We start from the raw sequence: 25,627 nt of genomic DNA, 5'->3' as shown, positions 1-25,627 counted from the left end.
CATTAATTAGCATTCTGTTTACATGTAATTGATATATGCTAATTACTATGACATTTTCATCAGAAGTTTTCACCTTAATTTACTTAATCCTCCCAAGAATTTGTAATTAATCATTTTCTTATAGAAGAAGAAGATATAGACTGCAGGGGCTTAATTAGGTATCACAGTAAATTAATGGTAGAATCTAAGTCAATAAACTTTTATCCATTGTACTTATTTTAAAAAAGGAAAAGAAAAACCATAAACTTGTTGTGGAAGTTTGTTTTTTAAAGCATATGTAAAATTTAGTAAGATAGTTATCAGTTGTTCCTTTTTTTTTTCTGGACTACATTTTCTTTTGTGTATTTTTTAGTGGGAGGATAACATTACCACACACAAATTCCAGCCCTTCCTCTAAAAGTTGGGGAAATATTTTTCATTGTTAAGTTTTCCAGAGTTGTGACTGGTCACTACATTCATTGATAAGAATTAAATCTTTCGAGATTATTTCCTCATACATTATTGTCATTATGTAAATTGTTTCAGGTTCCAACCAATTTTTTTTTTTTCTCTTCTGGAGTGAAATGCCAGTTTATAAAAGGAGCATTTTCTTTTAAGTAGAACAGAAGATTATACATGAAATGTTGTTTTCCCATCTAAGTTTATAATTAAATTGGGCATCTAATTTTCAAAGATGGTCTACTTTTTAAAAATTTTTTTCTAATGTGTATTTTTAAATGGTTTAATGACTTTTGTAATTAAAGCTCTTTATTTTCAAAATATATTCAAGGATAATTTTCAGTATTCACCCCTACAAAACCCTGTTTTAATTTTTTTCCCTTCCTTTTCCCTACTCTCTCTCCCAGTCTGCAAGTGATTAATATATGTTAAACATGTACAATTCCTCTATACATATTTCCACAAATATCATGCTGCACAAGAAAAATCAAGACCAAAAAGGGGGGGGGGGGAAATGAGAGAGAAAACAATGTAATTAAACAATAACAAAAAGTGAAAATACTAAGTTATGGTCCATATTCAGTTCCCACTGTCCTCTCTCTGTGTGCAAGATGGCTTTCTTCATCATAAGACCATTGGAACTGGTCTGAATCTGTGACCCAATTTGCCAGCTCTCCTTTCTGTTTCATTATCTTCTCCCATTTGAAAAAATTGCACATTTAAGCACACTATAGTTTCACATTGGTCTTGTCTGAAAATGTATGCCTTGTTCTGTACCTTGAGCCCATCACCTCACTTTTAAGAGGTATGCATAGTATGGTTCACTATCTGTCTTTTGGAATTATAGTTGGCTTTTGCATTGAATATAGTTATTAAATCTCTGAAAGTTATCTTTCTTTACAATGTTGTTATCATCACATGTATTCCACTTCCTCTGCAGGAATTTGTTTCCCAAGCAGATTTCTCTAAATCCTTAATTTTTGTCATTTCTTACAGTTCAATAATATTATATTATAATCATATGCCATCATCAGCCATGTTCCATTTGATGGCTGTTCATTTTTTTCCAGTTTTTTGCCATGACAAAAAGTATTATGATAAATATTTTTGTGCATACAGATCTTTTTACTCTGTCTTTGATCTCTGTGTTTTATATATATATATATATATATATATATATATATATATATATATATATATATATATATATATATATATATATATATATATATATATATATAGTTAATGGCATTACAGAGTGAAAAGGTATGAGCAATTTAGTTGACTTGGGGAGGGGGGTAGGACATAGTTCTTAATTGTTGTTGGGATCAGGTTGTGAAGGGCTTTAGAGAATATTTCTCTTTCCAGAGTATCAGTTTCCTTGTATGTAAAGTGTGTATAATCTCCACCTTAGAGTTGATAAATATGCAGTCTTGAAAGTACTTTCTAAAAAAAATTATCAGTATTATTAAATTTCTTTAGGTAGTATTACATTATCTAATACACCTAAAATATTTTATATAAACTTTTGAAAGAGCAATACTTGAGTGAGGATGAAAAAATAACATTTTATAACCATCAAATGTTCATTCTGTGGTTTGCAACACATCATATTTTTGTTAAGACAAATTCTGCTGCCACCTATCTGTCACATTTTTACTGATGTTAATTGTTTCTGTTGTTTAGGTTATAGAGTATACAATTATATCAAACTTTTACTAATTGGTGGCCAGTTTAATCTGTTCAGAATAGTAAAGTTCAGAACAATATTACTAAATCAGTAATCATAATTGCAATTTAATCAAGTCTTTCTTTTGACTTTGTATAGGAAATTAATATCTGATTTAGCAAATAATAAACTGTCCTTATAAATTACTGAAGGTGATCATTATGAATTAGAATTTGGCAACTCCTCCAAATAAAGATGGATTTATGTAACGAGCTGTCGTCTCCAGAAGCTGCTGGATCGCTCTCTGGGAAGAGATCTGCTGTGTCTACTCAAATCTCTCAGACAGATTCTTCTTCCTGTAACGAACCGTTGTCTCCAGGCAGTTGCTGTTAACTCTTGTCCAAAGAAGTGACTTCCCTTCCTGCAGAGAGCCCCGTCAAGCCTGATGCAATTCAGAGTCTTTCTTCTTGAATCCTGGCTCTGAATCTCCTCCAGCTCTTATCCTTCTCCAGGCCGATCTGCCCTCTGCGCCCAGTGCTGTCTCTTTTTATCCTCCCAGAGAATGGGCGTGGGATAATGCAAGGGCTTCTGGGAAGAACCACCCCAGCCAATGAGCTTGCCCCCTCTATCAAGTCAACCTGAGTTCTCACCTTGTAATTGTCCAGAAAACCTGAGTTCTCACTTAGTAATCCTAACATCTCCCCCTTTCTTTTGATTTAGAACATAGGACAGTCATGACCTTGAAACATAAATCCATCAATATGGGAAGTATTACAGATAATTACATAAATGACCTTGAAACATAAATCCATCAATATGGGAAGTATTACAGATAATTACATAAATTACATAAGCACATAGTAACATAGTAACATAACACATGCTAGAAGTATATAACATAATCATAAATTGAAAATTTATAAATGTCCATAAGTCCATTGTCCATTAGTCTCATCTTGTGTGAGGAAGTCCAATGATTCCTGCTGGTTTTTAAAGTTCTTTAACAGTCTTATTATTATCCATGCTCTTTCAGTGTCAGATGTTTCTTAGATCTTCTCCTTTATTTTGAGGTTTTTCTCTTTTTCTGTCTCTCTCTGATGGACAAGGCGAATATGACTCGTTGGCACCCATCTGATTCCTTCTCCTGCTGAAGAAATACAAGCAAACCCTCTCTCCCAGGCAGTTAACCTATCTAATTACATTCTATTTACCACTTTCTAAATCTCTTCTCATCATCTGGCAATTACATTGGAATTGTTTGCACTGGACACAGCCCTGTTGGTTTAAAAGGCCTGTATTCTCCCCAAGTGTAATCCATTTTTGCAATCTGATTGCCTTTTGGTTGACTGATTGGGTAATCCCTTTCTGCCATGTGATTGCTTCTCTGCTGATTGATTAAATCAGAGTCCTGGCCTTCTAAAGGTTCTTTGGGTGTAACATCAGCTGCCATCATGCCCCAAGTCTTTTTTTTGCCTGGGGCCCTGGACCTGGGCCCCTCATCCCATTTCCCTGAATTATTCTACATTCAGAGGCCCAGTGGAGGCCCTTGTGACATTTTGGACATGGAGTTTTAGGTCTTCTCTCACCCTGTCTTCTCACTGTATCTCCATATCTACACTGAGCTCTTAGATGCCCAATTTTTCCACATTGAAAACATTGCCGAGTTTCTCTAGAAGGCCCTTGCCATGAGGGACCCTGTCTTTCCACATTCATCATTGTCCGGGTGTAAAAAGCATTTGTTCCCACTGTAGCACAGCGTCTTATGATCTCCTCTAAAGGAGCATCTTTGTCTAATCCCCATATAATTCTTTTGCAAATCTCATTGGCATTTTCCTTAGCCAGATGTCTGGTCATTATTTCTGTAGCTGAATTTTCTCCAATAGTTCTTTTGACAGCAGTTTGCAAACGTCCCACAAAATCTGCAAAAGGTTCATTGGGACCTTGCTGTATTTTAGTGAAAGCCTCTCCACGATCTTTCTGTCCAGGAAGGACACCCCAAGCTTTTATTGCAGCCTTAGCAATTTGCTCATATATTGTCATGGTATAATTAATCTGTTCCGAATTCTCTCCATACTGACCTTCACCAGCTAAGTGCTCAAAAGTGAATTGTGTGTTAACTCCTATTTCCAAATTGCATCTGACTTGAATTTTACATAATTCATGAAATTCCGCAAGCCATAATAAATTTTCTCCAGGTTCCAGACATGTCCTTGCTATGGATTTCCAATCATTCGGGGTTAGGACTTCATAAGACAAACCATCTAGTAACATTTTGACATAAGCTGATGTAGCCCCATAAAGGGTACAACCTTTTTTCAAATCCTTAATTGTATTCAAATCTAAAGGTGCATATCTTCTCCTTTTTTTACCTACAGAGTCAGTATTTTCAATCACAGGATATGCATGTATAAAATCACTTATATCCTGTCCTTCTCTCTTAGCTTTAACCAATGCTTTTTCTAATCTTGTCATAGGCTTAGGCTTCTTCACAGGCAATTCTGTTTGTGTTTCTGCCTCTTCCCCTCTTTCTTCCTCCATCTCTGAAGGTGGGGTTGATGTGGGCCTGTCAATAATCTGTTCTCTAGGCAGGGTTGAAGCTTCTTCAAGAGAATCATACCATAATTCCTCATTTAAATCCTCTTGCTCTAGGGAAAGATCTTGATCTTTCCTTTTTTCCTCACACTTCCTCCTCTGTTCATTTTTAGAACTTTTCCTTCTCCTACAACTTGCTTGATAGTTTAAGGCTAATTGAACTATGTTGTAGATATAAAATACTTCTGCAGAAATTGAACGAGGCCCATTTTTTGCTTGAAATTCTTTCATTTCATATCCCACTAGCTTCCATTTATCTACATCTATCTTTTCTTCCTCTAAGAACCAAGGGGATGTGCGTCTTAATGCAGCCAAGAGTTTAGCAATCTGTACCCAGGTTACAAGTAAACTCTGCTCCTCAATTATCTTGATTATACTCTCTATAGTACCACTCCTGAATGGAGCTGAGGTTGCGTCTGGGGCTGAGGTTGAGTCGGCTGAGGTCCAGGGATTGAATATAGCTAACATCTGCCCCATTTCAGCTATAAGAGATTCCTGGTTTAGCCCTTAACAAGTTAAGTTCCTTATTTATCTATTAGCACGCTCACTTAATCTTTAACAAAGTTTCCTCGTTACTCACGGTTCTGGGTCAGAGAGATTGAGATCTAGATTGGAAGCTTTTCCACTGGAATCAGGACTGTGTCTGTCCCTGTTCGGGCGCCAAAATTGCAAAGGTCTGGTCTAGCTCCTCTTGTCAGGATAAGTAAAAGTCCTTGCCCCACGTGTGGACGCCAATTGTAACGAGCTGTCGTCTCCAGAAGCTGCTGGATCGCTCTCTGGGAAGAGATCTGCTGTGTCTACTCAAATCTCTCAGACAGATTCTTCTTCCTGTAACGAACCGTTGTCTCCAGGCAGTTGCTGTTAACTCTTGTCCAAAGAAGTGACTTCCCTTCCTGCAGAGAGCCCCGTCAAGCCTGATGCAATTCAGAGTCTTTCTTCTTGAATCCTGGCTCTGAATCTCCTCCAGCTCTTATCCTTCTCCAGGCCGATCTGCCCTCTGCGCCCAGTGCTGTCTCTTTTTATCCTCCCAGAGAATGGGCGTGGGATAATGCAAGGGCTTCTGGGAAGAACCACCCCAGCCAATGAGCTTGCCCCCTCTATCAAGTCAACCTGAGTTCTCACCTTGTAATTGTCCAGAAAACCTGAGTTCTCACTTAGTAATCCTAACAGATTTATTACACACTAACCATTTTAGAAATCCATTGCAAGTTAATACTTGACTATCCCTAAGTTATGCAGCTATCAAATATTTTAAAATGTTATTTAAAAATATAACTTATAATCTTAAGTATTAAAGATATGACCCCAAATGCCAAAGGTATATAGATATTTATTCTCTGGTAAATCTACAATAGACGGTTGGGAAAATGTATTTAATTGTATCCATTTAAGTAAAAGAAATATTAAGATGAATGGATGAATGAAAATAGCATTTATGAGCTACTTACCATGTGCAAAGCATTTTGGATATAAATAAAAAGCAAGGCAGTCCCCTGCTCTTAAGGAGCTCCCATTCCGATGGGGGAGATAGCACATATGAAAGTTTCAGCTCAAAAAGTGCCATAGTGCTTAAGGATACAGTGGCAAAACAGATGCTAATGATTCTTTTTTTTTTTTTTTTTTTTAATGTAATTTCTTCTGATAAAATGTAAGTTTCTGGGGTTGAATCAGACCAAGGGCTTTGGCAAGAATTTCTTTTGTGGATTTTCATTAAGTGTGGCTGGAGTTACTTGCAGGAGCACTTGCCAGGCTGCATTTCCACAGGGGCTGCTTCCCAGGGTGAGACCTGAGCTGGCAGTAGTTCTATTCCAATTGGTCTTAGGTTCATGGTGCTGGGGGGGGCTATTCCAGCATTTAAGGAAATATGATAGATAGTAAAGGTGGTGACTTGCATGATACATGCTGCCCTCTAGGCTTCTCAGGGTACCTTGCTATTTCACCTGTGCTAGATTGCCTGATTTGTGTTCAGCAGTTAATTGACAGTTGGTGAAGGTGGTTGTCCCCTTCATAGGATTTGCTCACCTGGATAATGGATGTGAAGACTAAGAGTGGAAGTAGGACTGGTGATCTTTACTGGGTGGGTTGGGGGAGTTACTGCCAATCACAGTGGTGATGATTATTAAATTTATGTAGTACTTACTATGGATTAGTCACTATGCTAGTTTATCTTTATTATCTTATTAGATCCTCACAACAGTCTTAGGAAGTGTAATTACAAATGAGAAAACTGAGCTGAGCAGAGCTTAAGTGACTTGCCCAGGGTCACACAGCCAGTAAATGTTTGAGACTGAATTTAACTCGGCCTTCGTTACTCTAGGTCTGGCACTCTTTCCACTGTCCCATTAAAATAATTCTCTCCTTCTTTGCTTTTACTTGGCAATTGGTCAGCATTTATTACTAATGATGAGAAAAGTTGGCCCCCTTTCCACACTGATTTCTCTCCTTAATGTCTGTGTGGACTGAACTGGAAGCAGGTCTAGTGTTTTGGAGGACAAAATTATTCCTGAGCTCTCAAGTTCAGGGTCTAAAAGATGTAGTCAGGATGATGGTGGTTTGACTTGCCTAAAACATTCTGCTTTAAGAATCTCAACTGGAGACTTATTAGTAAGGTAAGGAAAGTAGTACAAGTTAGATGTATGCCTGGAATTGATCCCTCCTCATCTGTACACCATGGAATCCCTAACTCTAGGCATAGTGTTGTTTAAGACCTTGTTTAAGGTCTTTTCAAAATATATGCAAAGATAGTTTTCAACATTCACCATTGTAAAACCTTGTGTGGGTCAAATTTTTCTTCCTCCCTCCACCCATCCTTCTCCCTTAGATAGCAAGTGATCTAATACAGGTTAAACATGTGCAGTTCTTCTACATATATTTCCACATTTTTCACGTTACACAAGAAAGATCAGATTAAAAGGGGAAAACAATTAGAAAAAAAAAAGCAAGCAAACGACAAAAAAGGAGAAAAGACTATGCTGTGATCCACTTTCAGCCCTATAGTACTTTTTCTGGGTACAGATGGTTTTCTCCATCACAAGACGATTGGAATTGGCCTGAATCACCTTATTTTTTTTTTTTCCCCTTTTTCTGAGGCTGGGGTTAAGTGACTTGCCCAGGGTCACACAGCTAGGAAGTGTTAAGTGTCTGAGACCAGATTTGAACTTGGGTCCTCCTGAATTCAAGGCTGGTGCTCTATCCACTGCGCCACCTAGCTGCCCCTCTGAATCACTTTATTGTTGGAAAAGCCAAGTCCATTACAGTTGGTCATCACATAATCTTGTTGCTGTATATGATGTTTTCTTGTCTCTACTCATTTCAGTTAGCATCAGTTCATGTAAGTCTCTCCAAGCCTTTCTGAAATCATCTGTTGATTATCTCTTATAGAACAGTAAATATTCTGTTACATTCATGTACCATAACTTATTCAGCCATTCTTCAACTGATGGTCATCCATTCAGTTTACAATTCCTTGCCACTACACAAAGTTGACTGCTACAAACATTTTTAGCACATGTGGGTCCGTTTCCCTTTTTTAATGATCTCTTTGGACAAGCTCAATGGAGATATTGCTGGATCAAAGGATATGGACGGTTTTATAGCCCTTTGGGCATAGTTCCAGATTGTCCTTCAGAATGGTTGGATTACTTCACATCTCCATTAAGAATACATTAGTGTCTCAGTATGCTACATCCCCTTCAGTATTTATCATTGTCTTTTGCTGTCATCTTAGCCAATCTGAGAGTTGTGAAGTAATATCTCAGAGTTATCTTAATTTGCATTTCTCTAATCAGTAGTGATTTAGAGCATTTTTTTCATATGACTAATAAATGGTTTTAATTTGTCTTGAAAATTATCTGTTTATATCCTTTGGCCATTTATCATTTGGAGAATGGCTAGCTACAATTATTATAACGTGAATTTATGCTGTTTTCTTTCCTGTTTCCCTCCTTTCCTTTCTTCCTTCCATCTAAAATAAGGTTTAGTGGTATTTTGGTTTTTATCAGTCATTTCCAGATATTCTCTCTCCCCATGCCCTCCAAATATTGAACTTTGTGCTTGTTAAAAAGAAAAACATTTATGTAACCAACAAAAGCAATGACCACCTTTAATGGTGCTCCCTCTCTTTAAAGAGAAGAGTAATTTAATTTTTTATTGATGCCTTTACATCACCAACATTTTTCTGAGTATTCCATATGATAAATATTTTTAAAGAAAAGGAAATAGAAGAGAAAAAACAAAACTGGTCAATACTTTTTTTTTTTTTTTTTTTTAAATCACAAAATATGTACAGTCCATGCCTGTGGACTTCTCATTCCAGCAAAAAAAGTGATATGGGAGTGTCTTCTCATTTCTCTCTTCTTTTCAGCTTTACTTGTTCTTAGTAATTTTTTAGCATTCACTTTCGATTGTTTTGTGGGTTTTTGTTTATATAGTGTGTTATTTTCCTTGCTCTATATTAACTCTTAGAAATCTTTTTATTCTCCATACTTAGAATATCTGTCATTTCTTACAGAATAGTTAATAGTATATTGCATTCAAGTACCACAGTTTGTTTAGCTGTTCCCTAATCAAGAGCATCTACTTTTTTTCCTTATATTTAGCTGTCATAAAAAGTGTTGCCATAAATATTTTGGTATATATGAGGCCTTTCATCAGTGAGAAGAGGTGTACTTTTTTATCTGTTCTATAGGAATAAGATTGATTATTAGTTTCTTAGATTTGGCTTTTAGCATTCATTTCATTTACATAATTGTGGGTTTTGTGAGTGTTGTTTTCCTGGTTATATTTTGATCTATCAGTTCAGATAAGTCTAATAAATTTTCTGAATTTCTCAGACATTTCTTACTACAAAATAATATTTCTTTGCACTATTTAACCACTTAGTGGGCATGTCCTCATGTCATTTTTACACACATAGCATAGAAGTCTTTGGCCTCCAAGGGATGTTTATCTTTTAATTGGATTAATAAGATTGATGGTTAAAACGGTATGAACATTCCATTTTCATAAGAAAAGGAAGGTGAATTAATTTGGTGCCTTTTGTTTGTAGAAGTCTTTTTATTGGCTTATGCTCCAGATATTAGCTATTTTTAAACTGTTGGGTTTATTGTAGGCTACAATGTATGAACCACCTATGCCTTTGACATAAAATTGGGATGAAAATACAATTGTTTTAAATTGACTGGTCAGTATTATCAAGTAACCAGATATTGTAGCAATATCCAAAACAATGCTTCTTAATACTATAATTTCCAAATAGCTCTTGAATAGCAGCACAAAAAAAAAAAAAATTACCCTTTTCCCCTTCATTATTTTTTCTACTTTCTCAGATGCTTCAGTTAAAATGAGCTCCTTTAGGTTAGGGGTTACTTTTCTATGTCTTTGTATCCCTAGTATCTTGTTGAATAACTGAGATGAGGAAGAAATAGCTTTTAATAGTTTTATAATTGTATTTTAACTATTTTTCAAGATAGGAAAAGAACATTTAGAATAAGAGACATGAATGATATATGGTAAGACTTGATGTGTGCTTTTTGAGAGCTAATTTGAGTCTTCACACTTAAGAGCTGATCTGTAAAATCACCTATTCCAACTTTCTTAATGTTAGAGAGATTACTTGTCTGAGTTGGTATGTTTAGTGGTAAAGTTGAGATTGTAACCTAGATCTGAGTCATAGCCCTGTGTTCTTTCTACTGCATTACTACCATTACTCATAAAAATCAGTGTAATTGATTTGAATGTTTCTTCTAATGAGGTAAGTTGTAACTCATCCATGTCTGCCTATCCTGTACAAATCTTGTTCATGTCTTCTCATAAATTCATTACAGCTCCACTTGATATCCTGAGGGTCTTCACTTTGCTTTGGCATCAAGATACTAGTAGAGTAGCCAGTCTCTCCACTTATCACCACTTGTCATGTGGCCAGCCTATATTTTAAAAATGTTTTTGATTTATTTGCCTAACACCCTGTATTCCAGTTTTTCAAAATTCCTTATTTGTTATGTGTGGCAGCCTACTTAACACTCACCTTGTGCCTTTCTGTGAACTTGTGTGATGCTCATTTTTGTTTTTTAAGAGAGTTCTCTCCCCCCTCCCCCCATGTATTAGTTTTAAAAAGAAGCCTTTGTTTTGGGAAGAAATTGGAACTCATTAAACAAATTGATCTAAAATAGATTTCAAAAAATGGTTGAAGATATTTTTAGGGTTGTCATATAGAACTTGTTGAATTTATAACTAGTTTCTTCAAAAGTCACAGCATGTGTAAGTTGTAGAGTGTCTTTTCAAAGAGTGCTTGCTAAATACCCCAAGTTCTCATTAGCTTTTTGGAGTAACAGTGATTCACTGAGATCCCTGATAACCCTTTATCTTTTTCACATGCTATTCAGTCTATCAGTAGCAGACGCAAAGAATTTTTGAGCAGGCACTGAGATACAGTGAAAAGCAAAAAAGCAATCAATTAAATCCTGAGCTCCGCAGATGATTTGTCCATTCTGTACTTGTACAGTTTGAATCATTCTGGTAGTCTTAAGAATCTTTGTATAAGAATTTCTGAAGTTGTGTTAAAACTGAGAAAAGTGGGGCAAGAAAAGAATTATTGTAGTTTCCCCCTGAAAAAGTGTGTGTATGTATCCTTGATCTAAAGTAGCTTTTTATATAGCAATAAAGGATATATTATGTATAATTTGTTTTGGGACATATTGATGTGTAGACTCAGAAAAATTCAGTAGTATGATTGTTTCTGTCAAAAATCTTGGGGTGGGAGGAAGGACAGGTTGTTTCTACTTTGTTCCCTATCCTATTAATTTTTCTGAGTTTTTTCTTCAGACTTTCTATATCCATAAACACAGACTGTATCAAGAAAAAAAAGTTTTATGATGTAATTAGAGAAATAAGCAATTTGGAGATGTTAGCTATTTGTGGACTTGAACAAATTATTTTTTCCCTTTTTTAAAATTAATTTTTATAATTATAACATTTTCTTTGACAGTACATATGCATAGGTAATTTTTTTTTTTTTACATTATTCCTTGTATACCCTTCTGTTCTGAGTTTTTCCCCTCCTTCCCTACATCCCTTCCCCTAGATGGCAGGCATTCCCATACATATTAAATATCTTATAGTATATCCTAGGTACAATATGTATGTGCAGAACCGAATTTTGTTGTTGTTGTTGCAAAGGAAGGGATTGTATTTGGAAGGTAAAAATAATCTGGGAAGAGAAACAAAACAAAACAAAACAAAACAAAAAAAACAATGCTCACAGTTTACACTCATTTCCCAGTGTTCCTTTTCTGGATGTAGCTGATTCTGTCCATGATTGATCAATTGGAATTGGATTAGCTCTTCTCTATGTTGAAGAAATCCACTTCCATCAGAATACATCCTCATACAGTATCATTGTTGAAGTGTATAATGATCTCTTGGTTCTGCTTGTTTCACTCAGCATCAGTTGATGTAAGTCTCTCCAAGCCTCTCTGTATTCTTCCTGTTGGTCATTTCTTACAGAACAATAATATTCCATAACATTCATATACCATAATTTACCCAACCATTCTCCAGTTGATGGACATCCATTCATTTTCCAGTTTCTAGCCACTATAAAAAGGGCTGCCACAAACATTTTGGCACATACAGGTCCCTTTCCCTTGTTTAGTATTTCCTTGGGATATAAGCCCAGTAATAGTACGGCTGGGTCAAAGGGTATGTATATTTTGATAACTTTTGGGGCATAATTTCAGATTGCTCTCCAGAATGGTTGGATTCTTTCACAACTCCACCAACCATCAGTGTCCCAGTTTTCCCACAGCCCCTCCAACATTCATTGTTATCTGTTCCTGTCATCTTAGCCAATCTGACAGGTGTGTAATGATATCTCAGAGTTGTCTTAATTTGCATTTCTCTGATCAATAGTGATTTGGAACACTCTTTCATATGAGTGGAAATAGTTTTAATTTCGTCATCTGAAAATTGTCTGTTGAACAAGTTATTTAATAGAACAATTAGAAAAGATTTCAGTTTACTCATCTCTCTAACATGAAAATGTTGAATTAGATCTCTAAGATTGCCTAGTCAACAGTCAATAAGCATTTAATATGTGTCAGGCACTGTGCCAAGCTCTGGTGATATATAGAGAGAAGGGAAAAAATAGTCTTGACTGTCAAGGAACTCACATTCTAATGGGAGAGATAACATGCAAATAACTATGTAACATAAAAGTTATATTCAGTGTAATTGGAAATAATCTCAGAGGGAAGTCTCTCCTTGTGTGGGATGGGAAGGAGGAGAAGAATAAAGTATAATGAGATTTTAAAAGGTAGGATGGAGCCAGGTTGTGAAGGGTTTTATAAAGAATTTTGTATTTGGTTTTTAAGATAATAGAGAGCCACTAGATTGGAGTAAGAAGTGACATGATTAGTTAGACCTGCATTTTAAGAAAGTCAGTCTGGCAGCTGAGTGGAGAATGAATTGGAATAAAGGAATTGAGGCATAGAAACCAATTAAAAGAATTTTTGGAATGATCTGACCTTGAGGTGATGATGTATATTTATGCAAAGTTAATAGCTGTTTGAGTGGAAAGAAAGGTGCATATATAAGAGGTGTTATAAAGGGTAGAAATGAACAAGATTTGGTATCAGGTTGGATATTTGGACTGAGTTAAAGTGAGAAGTTGAGTTCTGTCAAGATTTTGAGTCGGTGATTGGTACCTTAGCCCTTGATAGGAACAAGGAAAGGGATTGAGAAGCAAGGCTCTGAGTTCTGTGTTGGTCATGTTTAGCTTGACATGTGTAGGGGACATCCAGTTCAAGGTGTTCAATAGGTAGTAGTGATGGAAGACTAGTGCAGGAGAGAGAACAGGGCTGGCTATATAGATCTAGGAATCTTATGAATGGAGATAAATGAACCAGTGGGAGCTAATGAAATTGAGTAAGATAGTACAGGAATAAAAGAACACAGGAAAGTGGCTTGGTGGTGGAGAGAGTGAATAAAATAACAAGACGGCACAGTGAAGAGAGCTCTGAGCTTTAAATCTGGAAGAATTTGAGTTCAAATTGATCCTCAGGCATTTCCCAGTTGTGCATCCTTGGGCAAGTCACTTATTCTGCTTCATTTTCTTCAGCTGTAAAATGGGGATAACTACCTACTTCATAGAGTTGTTGTGAGAATCAAGAAAATATTTTTAAAGATTAGCACAGTATCTAGCACATAATACTTAATAAATGCTATTCCCTTCCCTCTCTGGATGTGACCTAGATGAAGATCCACCAGAAGAGACAGGATAAGTGATTAGGTGAGAGGAGAAGAATCAGGAGAAAGTAGTATGAGAAGCTGGATAGTGGTCAAGAATGATGGGATACCAAAGAGAGTGAAGAAGATGGAGCAGTCTTCTGGAGAACATGGGAAAGGATGGAATTAAAAGTGTAAAATAATAGGTTTGTCTTGGCAAGGAGACAGTCTCCCCTCCTTATCCCCCTCATGTTTTTTTTTTTGTTTGTTTGTTTTTGTTTTTTTGTTTGTTTTGTTTTGTTTTGTTTTAGATAAGTAATGGGAGAAATAATCAAGGAAAAATTCTTAAATGAGGAGAAAAGAAGGAAAGAGGGAACTATTTTGATATTTGGTAAAGTATAAAGTGAGGTCCTCAGTTGAGAGAATGGAGACAAGGAATATAATGGGAGGCTTGAGGAGGCAAGAAAGATTTAGAATAGCCATTGTAATTAATGGGATTGATAATATATTCTAACTTTAAAATTCCATGATTTTCATCATGATATAATTCATAGGTGGAAGAGATTAGTGTGAATTGTAATAGATGGAAGAGACATTCTTTAAAGGAATAGGATATAAATCATGGGAGAGAAATAAGGGGGACATTCTGGGTGGTTGGGATATATGGTCAGCAAAGGTAGGGAATGGACATTTGTTGTAGTAAGGGTATTAATATTAAAATTAGTATCACTGAAATACACAGTTTTTATTATAGTGTAGTAGAAAATAAATTTGAATTGAGGCCTTTCAAAGCAACCAGGTACTGGAATTTGAATTTGATGCATTAGTCAACAATAGATGTCTTTAGTATTATTTCTTTTTAAATTGAGTTCCAATTTTTTTCCTCCCTCTCAAGCCCACTGAAAAGGCAAGCAATATATCAGTTATAACATGAAATCATTCAAAACATTTCTTTATTAACCATATTTTTTTAAAAGCAAGAAAAATAAAGTGAGAAAATCAAAGAGAACTGAGTAAATTCATAATAATGAGTCATTCCCCAAATGATAAATGATCAAAAGATATGAACAGTCAGTTTTCAGAAGATGAAATAAAAATTATTTATAGTCATATGAATAAATGTTCTAAATTACTATGGATTAGAAAAAAGTAAATTAATATAGCTCCAAAGGAGCACTTCACCTCTATCAGATTGGTTAATTTGACAAAAAAGGAAAATGACAAAGGTGGAAGAGACATAGACAAATTGGTCCAATAATGCAGCATTGGTGGAATTGTGCAATTATCTAACCATTTTGGAGAGCAATTTGGAACTATTCCCAAAGGCTTATTATAAACTTATTCACCTTTTGACCCAGCAATATTGTTACTAGAATTATATCCCAAAGAGGTCAGAGAAAAGGGAAAAGATCATATATATACAAAAATATTTATAGCATCTCCTTTATAGAAACCAAGAGAATGGCGATCAAATTAGGGGATGGCTGAACAAATTATGGTATATGATTGTGATAGAATACTTTTGTGCTATAAGAAATGAGCAGGATGATTTTTTTCCCAGCTAAAATTTTTTTTATTAAAGCCTTTTATTTTCAAAACATACGCATATATAATTTTCAGCATTCACCTTTGCAAAACAGTGTTCCAAAATTTTTTGCCTCCCTTTCTCCCACCTATTCCCTGGACAGCAAGTAATTCAATATATGTTAAACTTGTATAATTTTTCTATACATGTTTCCACAATTATCATACTACACAAGAAAAATCCTATCAAAAAAGGGGAAAAAAATGAGAAAAAATGCAAATAAGCAAAAAAAAAAAAAAAAAAAAAAAAGAAAGAGAGAGAGAGTGAAAATACCATGTTGTAATCCACACTCAGTCTACACAGTCTTCTCTATGGATGCAGATCACAAGTCCATTGGAACTGATCTGAATCACCTCACCTCGATGTTGAAAAGAGCCACACCCACCAGAATTTATCATCTTCTAATCCTGCTGTTGTACACAATGTTCTCTTGGTTCTCACTTCACTCAGCATCAGTTCATGTAAGTTTCTTCAGGCCTCTTTGAAATCATCCTATGGGTCTTTTCTTACAGAACAATAATATTCCATAACATTCTTCATATAGCATAATTTATTCAGCCATTCTCCAACCGATGGGCATCCACTCAGCTTCCAATTCTTTGCCACTATAAAAAGGGCTGCCACAAACATTTTTGCACATTTACGTTCTTTTCCCTTTTTTATGATCTCTTTGGGATATAGGCCCAGTAGAGACAATGCTGGATCAAAGGTAGGCACAGTTTGATAGCTCTTTGGGCATGGTTCCCAAATTGCTCTCCAGAATGGTAGGGTCAGTTCACAACTCCACCAGCAATGTATAAGGGTCCCAGTTTTCCCACATCACCTCCAGCATTCAACATCTTTTTCCTGTCATCTTAGCCAATCTGAGTGTAGTAGTTCCTGAGAGTTGTTTTAATTTTAAGCAGGATGATTTCAGAAAAACCTGTGAAGACTTATATGAACGGATGCAAAATGAGCAGACTCTGGAGGACATAGTATTTGTATTGCACAATATAAATTGTACTACTGTATTGTACAAAAAGCAACTGTGGAAGACTTAGCTATTCTCAATACAGTGATCCTAGACAGTTCCAAAGAACTTGTGATGAAAAATGCTATCCACCTCTAGAGAACAAATTGATAAATTCTGAATGCAGATTGAAGTACTTTATTTTTCTTGTCTTTTTTTGGGGGGGTGGATCTGTGTACATATCTCCGTATTTGTCTTGCACAACCTAAAATTTTTTTCCAAATATTTTTAAAGGTTTTTTTTTTTTAACATATAATTGAGAAATATTTCATGAAGTAAAGATAAATTAGGGGAAAAAATAATGGTTAGGTTTCAGGAAAACGTTGGACACTTGTTTAAAGTGAAAGTGAAAAAGTGAAAACAGAACCAGGAGAACAATTTATTGGACAAAAATATTGTGAAGGCAAAAATTTTAATTAACACTTAGCAACATGATAAGTATAATAAATAAGTATAAGTATTAGCTCCTGAGAGCTAATAATGCAGTATTCTATCCATCTCCTTATAGAGAAGGAAGACTCCTTGCAGAATTTTTTTTTTTTTTTTGACTTGGCTAGTGAAGAAAATTTGTTTTCCTTTACTTTGCCTGTTTGTAACAGACTATTTCTCTCTCTTTTTCCTCCCTCCCTCCCTTCTTCCTTCCTTCCTTCCTTCCTCCCTCGCTCCCTCCTTCCCTCCCTTCCTTGTTTTTCTCCCTCCTTCCTTCCCTCCCTCTCTTCCTTGTTTCCCTCCTTCCTTCCCTCTCTTCCTTGTTTCCCTCTCTCCTTCCCTCTTTTCCTTGTTTCCCTCCCTCCCTTTTCTTTCTTTCCTTCCTCCTTCCTTCTCATTCTCCCTTCTTTCCTCTCTCCCTTCCTTTTTTCTTTCCTCCTAAGAAGACAAAGTTGATTTTTGATTAAAAAAAAAAAATTAATTAAAAATAAACTGGAGAGAAAGAATGATATAGGTCTAGTGGTATGTTAAAGCATGTGACGATTCAAACTTAAAAAGGAGGAACTACTGTGGAATTTATATTCTTTTTAGTTTCAGATTTCAGTTTTGCTTAGGCAATTACAAAATTACCAAAGAAGCAACTAAACTTGAATATTATTTAAGCTCCTCTGCCTAAATAATTCCTTTATTTCCATTTTTGTTAATAGCGTAGCCAAATCTAGAAGCTAAGAACCTTTTGGAATTTCTTCCACTTGACTCAGCTCTGTTTTCTCATTATTCTGCCTTATAGACTACTAAAACACATGTCATAATTAGATAGGGAGAAATTTCTCTTTAGGTTTGTGCTTCATTAATCTGACTGATGTTATTAATTCTTTGCATGAGTTAGAGGGAAGAAAATTGGTTACAGAAGCTGGATAACATTCTTATTCAGTCTGAATTAGGGTTGTCAGTTTTGTTTTCCTATTTTTTAACAGTAAAAAAAAGGAAGGAGATAGCTGAGGATTGGCTGCTCTTAAGCAAGAAAGAAAAGAAATTCAACTAGAAATGTCTATCAGAGTAGAGTTATTTTATTTGTTAAATAGATTGATATTTTCTTTTTTTAAATTATGATTAAAGCTTTTTTATTTACAAAACAAATGCATGGGTAATTTTTTAACATTGACCCTTGAAAAGCCTTCTATTCCAAATTATCCCCTCCTTCTCCCCACCCTTCCCCTAGATGGCAGGTTGTCCAATACATGTTAAATATGTTAAAATATATATTAAATCCAATATATGTATACATATTTATAGTATTACAGTGTCATAAGAATGTTGGGCTTCTGTCTTTATGTTATTATGGACAAGTCATTAATTTTTCTGTCTTATCCATAAAATGCTTATCTCACAGGATGTGAGCATCAAAATGAGAAATATAACATTTTGCAAGCCTTAAAATGCTATACAAATATCTGCTGTTGCTGTTTTCTATCTTTCTATCTAATATGAAGGATTGTAAATTCTCTCTAATGAGCTCCAGGTGAGACAGACACATTTTGGAATGGTCAGTCTGAGGTTTTGTTTTACTTGACTGTGTGTATGTGAAACAAGGCTTTTGCTTTTCTAGAAACCAGGGAGAATTTAGGGAATGTGAGATCAGGATTAGCCAATTACCAGTTTTGTTTTGTTTTGTTTTGTTTTTTAAGTAAATGGGGAGTGGTATTGAAACTTTTTTTTTAAGGGACAGAAAATAGCAGAAGGAAAGCCAGTAGATGAAACTTTTTTTGTTTCACTTTATAAGTTGAAATGTTAATATTTGATGCTCAAGTTCAGAATTCTAAAAATTTAAAATTACTTTCCTTTAAAGTATATATCTTGGTCTCATCCTTGGTCTCCTCCTTCATATTTCTGAGGATGTCTCTGTATTATAATACAATATAAATAGTTTGGAATCCATAAGAAAAAATTAATTATGTTTACTGTATTGTTTACCTAGGGTAGTGAATTATATATATTATATTTCAGGTTCATATAAAAAATAGTTAAGAAAAAGTCTTGAGTTTAGAGGGTTAGAAAATGCAAATTGGCCAGAACAATTCCTTCTACAATCTAGGTAACTTTTTATCAGAGTAAGATAAATGCTTGCTGGAGAGTGAGGTAGAAAAGGAAGGGGAATATAGATTTAGTGAAACTGAAGCTGTTGGAGTTCTTTATATTGCTTGTTGTAGTTTCTTGTATCATGGCCCCTATTCTCAAGGGTTCTTCTTCTGGTTAGCCTGAGAACAAATAAAAGATTGACACAGGTCATGTAGATAAATGAAACACTTTTTACTCACTCTTCTTCCTGCATGAGAGTACTGGCATTAAACTCTTGGGGAAAAAAAAATCTACATACTAAAGTTAATGTTTTACTTATATAGCAGAGCCCCATAGATGTTTTTTATTCAGAGATTATCTATAGTTAATTTTCTGAAGTTAAAAAAAAATTATTGATTTTTTAAAAATCAGCTAATTTTCCCAATTTATCCTTCCCCTAGAGTGACATCTCTTCTAACAGAAAGGAAAAAAGAAAAAACATTTGGCAAAACTAATATTAATTCAGATTAACTAAATCTGATTTTATATATAGTATTCCATATTCATAATTTTCTACTTCTACAAAGAAGAGGGAGTTATCACCCATTTTAATTAACATGATTAGCTAGTTTCTTAAACCCACTGATTAGAATCAATGAATTATACAAGTGAGGAGAGGCTGATAGAGGCAGATATTCTGACCATTGATAGAGTGATACCTGACAATAAGTGAAAAGATAGGAAAACTTTTAAAAGTATGGAACTCTTATAACAATCAGAGGCCATTTAATAGGATCAGTTAGTCTTATGGAATTTAGCAATGCCTTGAAGGCTTGGAAGAAAAAGTATTGGAAAATACTGAGGCAGTTATATGCCAGGCACTTTGCTACACATTGGGCATACAAAGGAAAAAAACACAGCTCCTCTTCTCAAGTAGCTTATAGCCTAATAGAAGAGACATGTAAACAATTCTGTGCGGATGATTTCAGAAGAGACTTAACATGAACTGATGCTGAGTGAAATGAGCAGGACCAAGAGATCATCATATACTTCAACAACAATACTATATGATGATCAATTCTGATGGATGTGGCCATTTTCAACAATGAGATGAACCAAATCAGTTCCAATAGAGCAGTAATGAATTGAACCAGCTACACCTAGTGAAAGAACTCTGGGAGATGACTATGAACCACTACATAGAATTCCCAATCCCTCTATTTTTGTCCACCTGCATTTCTTCACAGGCTAATTGTTCACTATTTCAAAGTCTGATTCTTTTTGTACAGCAAAACAAATGTTTGGACATGTATACATATATTGTATTTAATTTATACTTTAACATATTTAGCATGTATCTGTCAACCTGCCATGGGGGGGAGGGGGAATTAGAACAAAAGGTTTGGCAATTGTCAGTGTTGTAAAATTACTCATGCAAATATCTGTTAAATAAAAACTATTTTAAAAAAGAAAAGGAAAAAAACAATTCTGTGCAAACTATATATAGGATAAATTGTCAATAATCAACAGAGGGAAGGTAGTAGAAAGGGGATTGGAAAGGGCTTTCTTTAGATGATGGAATTTTAGCTGAGGTTTGATAGAAAGAAACCAGAGGCAGGAGATGAGAGCATTACAGGCCTGGGAGCTGGTTGCTGAAAATACGAAATGTAAGAAATTGGGAAGGGGGGCAGATGATTATGAATGATTGTAAATGCCAGAAGATGTTATATCTGTTCCGGGAGGTGTTGAGGAGCCATTAGAGTTTGAGTAGAAATGTGGCATGGTTAGACTTGCTCTTTACATTGTGTTGATACCTGAATGGAGGGTGGATTGTAGTGGAGTGGGGAGAAACCTGCGTCAGGTTAACCAATCAGCAAGCTATCAAAATAATCTAGTGGCAAGGGCCTGCACCAAGGTGGTAGCAGTGTTAAGAATGCAATAGAATTTTTAGCAATTGCATATAGCAGTATAGATTCAAGGGACATGAATGGGGGGAAAGTATGAATTAGGAGAAGCTTTTAAATAAGGGATTTCAGTATTCCATTCAGATCTTTTTCTGTAGGAAACATAATTTCTTTTGTAATACAACAAAAGATTATGCAGAACTTGAAATGCTATTGAATTTTTTTCTAGAAACGACTGCAAAAAGAATTATTGGCTTTGCAAAATGACCCTCCTCCAGGAATGACTTTGAATGAAAAGAGTGTTCAGAATTCAATTACACAGTAAGTACTTTATTTTTAAAACACTTATTTGATAATGCTATTTTTAGTAGCCAGGTTAATTGCAAGGCTATTTTTTTTAATAGAAGCATTTTAATATGTTCTTTATGTGTTGATATTAAATGATCTACATCTTGCATTGAATGTGCCAATTTGATTAATCTATATCAAATAAAATTATTTTTAAAGGAATGGTACCAATAATATATTAAGTTTTTGTCATACATAAAGTATAATCACCTGTTTACATAGCTCAGTAACATAAGTTAGGAGAAAAATTTTTAAACAAAACCAAGCCGTAAGAACAAATAGAACTATTTACAGCATTTCATGAGAATTTCACTTACTAGAATTAATTATACTTGATCAGCAAAATTCTGATAACATGAACCAAGGCAAGACACAAGTTGATTTGTTTCTGTAAGAATCAGACATTTGTTAAAATGGGATTTTATTTGTCAGAGATGATAATGAAGAAAATATAGCAGACACTTAATTGATCCTGGAGTATAACTCCTCAAATAATGAAAATTAAAAGAAGGAATACACTTTAAGTGTATATGTTGAGTAGAGATAAAAATTAACAAAAGCAATTTTGTACTTAGATAGCAGTGCTGTGACACAATACTGCACTAGAAGCAGAATATGTCTATTCTCCGATATTTCACCCTTAACATTGTGCTAATAACTTGTAGGCTCACATAATGTCTTGAGGTCTGTTTTAATTATAAGATACTAGAATTTTAGAGTTAGAAGAGACGTTTGAACACACCTAGTCTTTTTATAGATGAGAAAATTTATTTTATTTCTTCCCCTGTGTTAGATTGCTGACAAGTTAGTAGAGTAGGGACTATGATCCAATTTTTACTCTTTTCCTGGATACCATTTAGTTCACATGTCTTTTTTTTTTTTTTTTTTTTTTTTTTTTTTTTTTTTTAATCTTAAGGTTTTTACTTTAGATTCATTGAGTAACTACAGTTTGTACACTGGGTCTTCTCACAATAGCACACTTCAAGTGGGAAACATTCAAGGTTAAAAAACAGATGGTATGATTGTAGAAATGGGTGGATTATGAACTTTTCAAGCTTTGGTTTATAGGAGCCAGAGTAATTGTTTTTAACCACAGGTTTACTGAAGTTTTCCTCACATAGAAGTCATAGAACTAGAAGGGAATTAAGAGAAAATATTTATCTAGTCCATTCTCTGCATTTTACAGATGAGGAAACTTAAGGTTATAACTTGCTTGAGGTCATATAGTTAGTTATTTAGAAAACCAAGAATACAATATGAGTCTCCAAGCTTTTAATTTGTTGCTTTTTCTTTATATAATTCTTTTGCAAAGAAGTCATTGTTTAAAATGCATGTATGTTGATAATTGTTGTGCTCTCAGAAAAAAGAATAATGTGCTTAATACCACAGTGCCTTAGTTTGCTTTTAGAAAGAGAACATCTTCACTCAGGTGCTCTGTGATGTGTAGGATGGTATAGAGCACCTGTAATTTCTTTGCCATTTCTTGTACCCCTCACATTTAAAATTGTAGTGCTAAAAAGAACATTAAAGATTTTCCTTTAGTCTCCTGATTTTATGCTTGATAATACAATTTACTTGGAAGTTATAAAGTTTTTTCCTTAGAAACATGGTAAGTGAAAATGCTGGGGCACAGAGTAGTAATGTGCCCAATTTAGACATTAAATACTTACTGTATGCAAGGTACTATATAGGGTTTGGGAATGCAAAGACAAAACCACAACAGTTCTGACTTCTAAAAAAGGTTTCACTTTTAGTTTGTGGTAGATTTAGAACTGGAACCTAGCACTTAAGCTTTTCTTTTCAATTTTGCTTGTTACTGTTCTTCAAAACCTGGTGAGAAAAATTGTATGAAGGTGACCTTATTTCTTTAATGATTCTGGTACAATTTGTGCATCTTTAAAATAGAAATAACTATATATTTGCTTCAGAGTTGTAAAAATCAAGTGCAATTAAGTATAAAATGGGCTCTGTAAATTTTAAAGATCTATGTAAATGTTAGTGAATAAAATTCTTCTGCATGGAAAATGTCTAGACCTAACCTGCTGGGCTAATCCAGGTGTACATTGAAGGAGGCAGGGAGAGAGAACAGGAGAGGAGCTGGAGAGACAGAGCAGAAGTGCTAGCAGAAATAAACCTGATGATTTATATAGTGTCCCATCTATATAGTTATCTTTATAGTTGAGTGAAAATATGAAGTATTGATTGATTCTTCATGTGTTCATGAGGGAGTTTAGGTAGAACAATGTATTTTAGCAGCTGTAATGGACAAAGATGAAAATGAAGCTAGGAAGATGTGGGTTCAAATCATATTTCAAATACTGTAACCTTGGCTTAGTCACTTAAGTCATTCTTTCTAAGCCTCAGTTTCCTTCTTGTAAAATGAAGATACCTGTAGTACTGGACTATTGTGAGCTTCAGTGATATCACTTATGTAAAGTGCTTTGTAAACCTTAATATACAAAATAATGTATCCCTGCTTATTATGATTAGTCTTGGTTTGTTGCCCCAAACTGTAGTTTTCTTCTTTCATGACTTTAACAATAGCATTTATTTAAGGTTTTCAAAATGCTTTACACATACAATTATTTAATCACAACTATCTTGTGAGCTAGGCATTATAAAATTCTCTTTTACAAATGAGGAAACAAAAGCACAAAGAAATAAAGTGACTTGCCCAGGATCATAGAGCTAGTAAGTTCCTGACTCTTGACTCCTTTGCTCAATGCACTGAGTTACTTGGCGGCCTAAAAGTGCAAAGACTAGGACTACCTTGTTTTTTGAGTAGAACAGTAATACATGTAAGGGGAAATTAACAGGATTTTAATTATTTTTTTTTTTTTTTTTTTATATTCCAGGTGGATTGTAGACATGGAGGGTGCACCAGGTACTTTATATGAAGGGGAAAAATTTCAACTTCTATTTAAATTTAGTAGTCGATATCCTTTTGACTCCCCTCAGGTAATCACTTTCATTATTATTATTATTATCATTATCATTATTATTATTACTACTACTACTATTTAACATTTTAAAATTGTGTTCAAATTTTACATAATTTTAACTTCATTTTTATGCGTGTTTTTTTCCTATTTGATCTTAGCCAAAAGATTGAATAATGGTAATTTTAGTTCTGACTTTGGCAGTATGGCATAATGGATGAGGGACTGGACTTGGAATCAGAAAGACCTTCATTCCAATCCTGCATCAGACATTTACTAGCAGTGTGACTCTTGGCAACTTATTTATTTGAGTCTGTGCTTCATTTTCCTTATCTATAAAAATCCATGGACTTGGCTTCTGAATTCCCCTCTTGCTCTAAACATAGTCTTCTGTCAAGAGAATGGCTTTATTCCTTGTCGGTAATCATAGAACAGCTTATAGGAACTACTAAGGTTTTTCTCTTTTCCTTATTGTACTCTAAATCTCTATACTCATTGTTGTTTTCTGTATTTTTAGATACAGTTTTCATTTGTAAAGGCTAGGATTAAAAGGAGTGATACTCTGGTCTGAGCCTATGAAATGAATTCCTTAAAAATGTTAATTTTTTTAGTGAGAGGGTAATCCTAATTTTGACTAAATAGAACTCTCTTTTGGTGGAGAATGTTTTTGCTTCTGCTCTTCATGGTAATGAAAATAATGTAATGTCATTGTGTAGGCTTTTATGCATTATGAGATCAGGGATACATATATTACATATGCAAGTACATAAAAATATGTATGCTATTTTATATACTTATATATGTATATATATAATCATTTAGTAACTTAAACTGATTGAGTCAATCATTGAACTTAATGTTTATGTCCCCAAAATCTAGTCATCATTAAGATTTAATCTAGAAATAGAAAAGGATATCTTTCTGGAATATTAAAGAACACAAAATGTGGATCAAAAAAGCACCTGTGGGCAGACAAAATAAATGCCACAGGTCTATGAATTAAAGCTCCTATATTCAAGTCAAAGGAAACATACTCTTAACAGTCAGTCTGTTTTGCACATAGTTTGATTATTTGTTTTTCAAAACAAAATAGCAATAGACTGAGTTACAAAAGATGAATCCTCTTTAATGCTCACTAACTGTGATCATGAGCAAGACCTTTAATCTTTCTCAGCCTGTGGAAACTATCTTAACGCTTCTCTTTTATGTTATATAGGCTTAGTCTATATCAATAAAAATCATTTGCACATACTGACAAATCATAGAAACTTAGCATATTGTTGTACTGCATTTTAGGTATAAGTGTTAGGTGGGTGTAGTTCATAGCTACAGATGGAGATTTTGTAATTTGTCATAAAGATGGCTTTCTTGATAGTCCCGATTGTCTAACCGATTTTTACCCTTTATGTGTGTCATAAGGGAAAAAATATACTG

At 34.5% G+C, this 25,627-nt stretch overlaps 1 protein-coding gene across 1 annotated transcript in view; it reads left to right on the top strand.

The window, feature by feature from the left end:
- UBE2W (ubiquitin conjugating enzyme E2 W) overlaps positions 1 to 25,627 on the top strand; it is an 83,731-nt gene that overhangs the window by 17,249 nt on the left and 40,855 nt on the right. Inside the window, exons 2-3 of the mRNA XM_074278890.1 lie at positions 21,136 to 21,227; positions 24,110 to 24,212. Of these exons, the coding sequence (XP_074134991.1) occupies positions 21,136 to 21,227; positions 24,110 to 24,212 (195 nt within the window). The remainder of the gene's footprint in view (positions 1 to 21,135; positions 21,228 to 24,109; positions 24,213 to 25,627) is intronic.

The sequence above is a fragment of the Sminthopsis crassicaudata genome, chromosome 1 (assembly GCF_048593235.1).
Source record: "Sminthopsis crassicaudata isolate SCR6 chromosome 1, ASM4859323v1, whole genome shotgun sequence".
Classification (NCBI taxonomy): domain Eukaryota; kingdom Metazoa; phylum Chordata; class Mammalia; order Dasyuromorphia; family Dasyuridae; genus Sminthopsis; species Sminthopsis crassicaudata.
The sequence above is the reverse complement of the archived record's forward strand: the minus strand, read 5'-3'. Positions and strand labels throughout refer to the sequence as shown.